At 38.5% G+C, this 7,345-nt stretch overlaps 1 protein-coding gene across 2 annotated transcripts in view; it reads left to right on the forward strand.

Moving 5' to 3' along the window:
* The window catches only part of acsf3 (acyl-CoA synthetase family member 3), a 41,871-nt gene extending 35,202 nt beyond the window's left edge, over positions 1-6,669 (forward strand). For both annotated transcript variants that reach the window (XM_047364040.1, XM_047364039.1), the window contains 4 exons: positions 740-874; positions 1,299-1,410; positions 4,955-5,096; positions 5,799-6,669. In XM_047364040.1, coding sequence (XP_047219996.1) covers positions 740-874; positions 1,299-1,410; positions 4,955-5,069 — 362 coding nt within the window. In that variant the 3' untranslated portion in view covers positions 5,070-5,096; positions 5,799-6,669. The remainder of the gene's footprint in view (positions 1-739; positions 875-1,298; positions 1,411-4,954; positions 5,097-5,798) is intronic.
* Positions 6,670-7,345: the final 676 nt, after the last annotated feature.

Genomic DNA, 7,345 nt, shown 5'->3' on the forward strand with positions numbered 1-7,345 from the left:
ACCATGTCTCGATCACATTCATCCTCCTGGTACCAGCTGTCCTGAAAGTAGCACCTGTAATAACCTAAATGGACATCTTCCAATTCCATCTTTTTTTTCATCACCACCTCTGTCCATTTTTCTCTCCTTTCCTTGCTCTCCACTCATCCATACTGACCCACTTCCTCCTCTCGTCCTCCCCAGACCCAGCTGCGTCCCTTATCCCACATACTTTACTTGGCTACACCTGGCCCCCAGACACCTATGTGTGTGTGCATCTGGAGGATGTCGGGGGATCTTAAACACTCATCTATTCGATGCACTCTGACTTTCTCTGCCTCACACACACAAACACACAAGTCATTACACAAAGACACATACCTCTGGCTTTCCTATATTTATGTTATTTATATACGCTACTTTTTTCAGTATATTTAATTCAGTATACTTTACCCTGAGTCACATAATTTCCTGTGCTGAATGAAGCCAGAAGCTGATAAAAACTGTAAACAACGTTCTCTTGTTTCAAGCACAGCCAGCATATTCGTCTTAGAATAGCGAGAAAATCAATTTTTAAGAAAAGATTGAGCGGTCGATTTTAAATTTGAATCTGTTCCCTGTACAAAAAATACGGCAACATTCAGTTTATTTAAATCGGCCTGTCTCCTACATTAACTTTTCTCTGAGCAAATGATATGCGTTTGTCGCTTTCATTAACCTGTGTCCCATGTCCACCTGCATGGACGCATTTCTGTTTTAGGAGACACAGCAGTCTACAAAGATGGCGTGTACTGGATCTTGGGCCGCAGCAGCATTGACATCATTAAGAGTGGCGGCTATAAGATCAGCGCACTTGAGGTGGAGCGACACCTACTGGCTCATCCAGACATCATAGGTAATTCTGAGGCAAACTTACTTTGCTGGCAATTTTACTTTTTGTTGTTAAATTCTAAACTGCACCAAGTAGCTGACCGGCAGTATGCCGGTCAGCTACTTGGCTGAAAATGGGCCCTACTCCCTATCCCTTTTATTGAGGTAATGCTGTTTTAAAACTACACATTTACTTGAAAAGTAAATAATCTCATACAAGCACATGCCTTTAGTTTCTAATAGAATATACCAGCCACCAGTTATTCTAACGTTATTCAATTTTCTAATTTAAAAGCAAGTCTGTTGTTGAAAACTGCAATAAAGATAACGATTATGATTAACCCACATTATTCTGACTCTTTTCTTCAAACCACTTTGTCCAACCTTTTGTTTTTTAAACAAATTAATTCAGCAACTACTTCATTTATGTATGTGTTTTCATGACTTAGATGTGGCTGTGATTGGCACTCCAGAAGCTACGTGGGGCCAAAAGGTCACCGCCGTGGTGCAGCTGAGGAAAGGCCAGCATATGACTCTACCAGAATTAAAAACCTGGGCAAGGTAATGTTTTCAGCCTGAAAGTACAGATGATGCCAGTTTTTTAACATGTATACAGACTGTCAGTGTCACAATATTAAATATAATAAATAATAAAGTTCAGTTAGATGGAGACCCTTTAGGCTACAGGTTATTGGCTTCTTGTCATGTTACTGAAAAATGAAACATGACTTCAAACATGAATAATATTTGAATGTCTTGTTTATTGTTTGTTCTCAATTTATTTCTAAATCTTGAGCTACACTGATAAAACAAAAACAATTTTGTGAAAGAGATTAAAAACAGAAAGAGATTAAAACATAAGCTTATTTAAAGTAATTTGATTATACACATTTTCACAAATTTAGTTTATTAAAAGTATTTAGAGGGGAAGTGACAACACCTTTAACCAAAACTGGCTACAGTAGAGATACATTTCTCTTTTTGGGCTTGGTTTTGAGGCAAAAATTGAGAGACTACTGGGACTTGGACGTTTTATCTGGCACTGGTGAAAACAAAAGCAAAATAAAGAAATGGTAGTTTACCACAGGAATATGATTGCTTATGTTTGGAAAAAAAAAAAACAGATTTCCTGAAAAACATCAAACTACCAAATTGGTCAGATATTAAAGATTGAGCCCAAAGGCTCATATCTTAATATCTGTTTTGGTTTTATACAATTTATACAGTACACGGTCCATATGGAACCTCCCTTACAACATTTAATGTTTAACCCCAGCAGATCGTGATGTTTTTGTACCAGATGTGACATTAATGTAATATTTTTAGACATCGTAACTAACTGGAAAAGCCAATCAACGTCTAGAAAGTTTATAGACTACTCCTTTTCAAAAATGTTCGTGGCCACAGTTTGAATCAGACTTGTACCACCAGAGTAGCCTGTGACCTAAATAACTTCGGACCAATCCATTATCCTAAGCCTGCAACAGCAGCAGACCACCGCATCCCACTATCACAGAGATTTGTTTTTATTTGATTCAGTACTGTTATTAATGGAAACCAAATGAACACTGCTAATTCAGACTCTGCATCTCTGAGAAATCAAGCTCACAGATCCTGTCTCACTGAACCTGACGTTCTCAGATTAATTGAAAAATATGTGGAAGAATAAGATGGGCTAATAAGGAAAAGGAAGAACAAAAGGAGGAAGATATACAGTTAGTTAAGAGATGATTGTTTTGGAGGGGCTCTGTCAAGCTTTTTCTCCTACTTTTCTAAATTTCAGAGGAGTTTGTTTTGTCTGAAGCTGATTATAACTGCTGGCATGCCACCTTCCACACAAACACTGTTTGTTTTTATCATTGTTATCAATTTCATCATCTTTACTTTTGCATGATCAGTTTTTTCATTCATTGCTACAATGAGAAGAAAGTATGGTAATTACTCATTCTTACATAATGAACATAAACTTTTTTTTGAAAATGTTTGACAATCGGTGTGATTGGGATTGTTACTTTTATTGTTTGAACTATTTTCCAATAGTTGGTCACATGTGATCAACAGTAATTGGTGTGTTACATTTTAAAATATGATTGAATGTTTTTGATGTCTAGAGTTTACTAGCACAAATGCACCACTGAATACGCAGTGCTTTGCAAATGTTTTTAAACCTTGGCATAATTGTAAAGTGGAGGGAAATGTTACATGGTTACCAAAATATTTTACAAATAAAAACTTTAATATTTCCTTCTGCATTTGAATGAAACGCCCTTTACCCTGATGCTCCTAAGTAAGAGTCACAGAAACCGACTGGGTGACAGAAGGAAATCCATTAAAAGTCCAGGTTAAAGTTTTTACAAAGCATGTAAGGGACACAGCAAACATGAGGAAGAAAGTGCTGTAGTCAAATGAGACTGAGGTCCTTCTTGGCCTAAATGCAAAACACTACATGTGGAGAAAAACAAATGCTGCCTGGACACAAACTTTTCTTCAGAGCTTTTTCTTCAGTAGGGACATGGAAACTGGTCAGAGTTAAGGTAAAGATGGATGGAGGAAGAAAATTTGTTAGATGCTGCAAAAAGCTATTTTTCAAAGAAAAATTAGCAAACATTTCCAGTCTCTAGATTTGTAAGCTGGTAGACTTGCCCTAAAGGACTTAAGCTATAATTGCAACAAAAAGAGATTTTATAAAGCATTGCCTTAGAGGTGCTGAAGATAAGTGTATGCCATACTGTTAGGATTTATATGTTTTTTTTTTTAAATGTTTATTTTCCTTCCACTCACAATCATGCACCGCTTTGTGTCTCTGTAAAAACTTAAGGAAACACATTGAAGGTTGGTGTAACACAATGTAGAAAAGTTCAGGCATTGTGCATTGGTTTTGCCAGGCACAGTAATAGTGAGCCTCTGACTGTATGCCATGATAGATTATTATTACCAAGAATGATTTTTTTAAAAACATATTTCTCTTCATCACTTTTATTATCGCAATAAATACCAAAAAATATTAAGTTCATGCTTCATTCCCTACTCTACACTACTTGTCATTTTGTTTTGTCATACAAGCATCCCGTTGATGTCATTTTCTCTTTAAATTCTGTACAAGCTCAGGTTTGTCCTGGCTGACGGCTCCATACGGAGTTTAGATGTTAGATCCTGCTGCTCCAGTCTGGCAGATTACCACCACTGCCGGTGAACCAGGTTGTCACTTTTGGGCTGAACTGCAAAAACATACGCACGGACCAACATTTGCAGCCAGGGGGTCCTGCCAGCGGACCAGCAGTGCCAACAGGCTGCCGAGTCAAGAGTGTGGAGGAGACGAAGGCAGATAAAATGAGACATAAACAAGGAGATGGATGCTCACTCTTCAGTGCCCTGGCTTCAGCTGTCAGTCTGAATCTGAATCACACCCTCTGTGCTCCACGCTGCCGTGCACACACACACTCACACACACATACACTCAGGCTGCCCTGAAGAAATTGGTGACAAGAGCGAGCCGTGTTACGGAGACATGTATGCATGCACACAGACTCAGACTCTCCTCCCTGACTCAGACAGTCAGAGACATCTGCTGAAAAGAGTGTTTGATGGCAGCCGTATGACTCATTATGTTCACTCATACAACAGCAACTCACACACACAACCACACACAAACAAACAAACTAGGTTAGAAGATAATAAAAACTGCTGCAGGCTTAAAGACTTGACACAACAGCCATCCAGCGAAAACCGAAAAATAAAACACTTTTAATTATCGCAGCCTTCTGTTTTTCTCTTTATTATTTGTAATATTTTTTTTCATCTCATTTTGTTTATGTTGCTTTGTATGAAGGGAATTGTTTGTGTCTGGAAGCGAATTGGGGATATTAAAGCAGAGAGCTGCAGAGCGCATGAAGGACGTCTCTTTCCTTATCTTAACTTCTCTGCCACGGGGCAAGCCTTTGTTTTGACAATTGTTTTTATTTTTTTGTTGCTGTTGTTTTGATGTTACATTAGTGTGTGCCCTCACCCATCCACACTGGTACATTTGTCAGTGTTATGCATGTTTATTACTTTTGCATTTTCCCCTGAACAGTCTTCAGTGTTTAAACCATCTTGTTTATTTTAGGGAGCACATGGCGCCCTACATCATTCCGACAGGCCTGGTGTTGGTGGAGGAAATTCCGAGGAATCAGATGGGAAAAGTCAACAAGAAGGACCTTCTGCGACACTTCTTTTCGTGACTGGACAGCTTTGATATCTGTGAAAACGTGGGTGTTTCTTCAAGTGTGCATCTCTTAGGATATTTCTCTTTTCTCCTTCCAGATCAGACAAACATTTCACACTAATATACTAAAAGAATCTGAAACAATGGATAAGCATTCGCTGCCATAGTGGAAAATCTGTTCCTGTTGAACACAACTATTACAGTCACTGTTTGAAGGACTTACTTTGATGAAATAGAATCAAGTCTAAACGTCACGATGAGGACCGAGTCATAAGAATCAGGAAGAGTTTATAACAGAGGAATGATGTTTTCTGGTCCTCTGATCTGGGTCACACAAAGGGTTGATTTATTTTTTTTTGTGTGTGAAACTGCGCAAACCACAACATTTACAATCCTTTGTAAAAACCTTAATACTTTAACTTTTTTCCATTTTGTTATCACGACCTTTCAGGCCTTCTGTGCCTCTGTCTCAAGTCTTTTACGCCATGAATATGGCGGGTTTAGATTGATCTGTGGTGTTAGTTTTTAGTGAGACACAGAATTTTGCACATTGGCCCATTAAGTTCATTTTGGTCTCATCTGAATGGAGCAACTTTCTCCACATTTTGCTCTGATATTTTAGGTGGAAAGTCATTTCTCAATAGGTTGGCAGTTGTTCCACGGTTTGAGCAGATTGAGCTGTGCACTTTGAGATGTTCATACCTTATTGTTTCAGAATCTAACTCTGCTTTAAATTTCTCCACAGCTTTCCTGCTTAGTTCCTGGATCTTCATGATGATGTTTCTTCACTGATTTTCTCTAACAAACCTTTGAGGCCTTCACAGAACAGCTGGATTTACAATAAAATTACACATAAGTATACTTTTTAGGTGATAACATTTTGATGCACTACTCTCTGCTGAACTGTTTGGTAAAAGAAATCCAAAATAAAATACAGTACATTGAAATTTGTTGTTGTAATGTGGCAAAACGTGAAAAAGTTCCTTTCTGAGGCACTGTTCTTTAAGCAGAAGCTATTTTATTAGGTTTGAACCTAATCTTTGATTTTTACACAATAAAAATAAATAAATGGGCTTCATTTTACATGACATACCTCAGAAAAACCTGGGGTGAATAACCATGGATTCTCATGTAAATGTCGAAAGCGAGACTGATGGCACTATGAAACCTTATTGGATGGCATTTGAATGAACTGAGACCTTTGGGATTGGAGTTTTAGACAAAAATCCCCTTTGGGAGTGGCCTCACACTTTTAAGCTGATAATTCGACAACAGAACTACAGGTCTTGACTTCTTACAACAACTTTAAAAAACACTGAAGAAACAAACAAATGATGGCTTTGATGTAAAGAAAAGAGCGTGGATGAGATATAAAGTGACTGCACTCAGCACTACTGTAGGATTCATTGCTCCTGCTGTCATCGTGGTTTTATCACAGTTAAAGATCATGCGGTGCTACATCTGCACAGATAAATCAACAACAGACAGTGTTGTGCTAAATTTGAGAAATTGTTAACTTTATCTCATCTGTATAAAAAAAGACTATTTGCATCCATGCTTTGAACACACTGATGCACTTCAATGTCTGTAAAAAATAAAAATCTGTTATCTAAACATTTTGGAAATGTGTTATAAAAATGTTTATGACCTTTTTTTTTAAAGTTTGTCTCTTTTGCGTGCTGTTACACTTGTTTCTTCAGTGTGTGTAACTGTGGCTACACAGGTTTGATAAGTGCTCGAAGGCGGCTTCTCCAGCAAGGCAAAACACCACAGCTGGATGCCCCGCACTACATCTGACTAACCCTCTCACCCCGCTCGCTCTTCTCACCTCTCATCCGTTCTCTTCTCAATTTATCCAATACTTTGCCTCTTCTGTCTTAATCACAAGTCGCAGCAGATTGTAGTAGCACACAGATCACCTCGGCTGCCAGACTCCCTCCAAATGAGCCGTGGCACGCTGCCAGTGTATGAGGAAATGACAGAAACTGCAGTGAGAGAGGAGAAGGAACTATAAACCAGGAGCTCAACAGAGAATGAAGCGCTAACAAGAGAAAGTTGATTTAGGAGAGGGTTTTGTGGAGTTTTCATTAAATGATGCAAAGTGAACTCTGACAAAGTGGGACAGAAAGAGCAACAAACATTCTAAAATCAGGTTGAGATAAACAGTCTTGTCATGATAAACGGCCAGAGAGCTTAAGATGGAAAGATATACAAGTGCAACCCCCAGCTGATACAGCCTCCTGTCCACACAAACACACACACACACACACTTATCTGCCCACAGTCACCAGA

This window comes from Girardinichthys multiradiatus, chromosome 4, assembly GCF_021462225.1.
Source record: "Girardinichthys multiradiatus isolate DD_20200921_A chromosome 4, DD_fGirMul_XY1, whole genome shotgun sequence".
NCBI classification, from domain to species: domain Eukaryota; kingdom Metazoa; phylum Chordata; class Actinopteri; order Cyprinodontiformes; family Goodeidae; genus Girardinichthys; species Girardinichthys multiradiatus.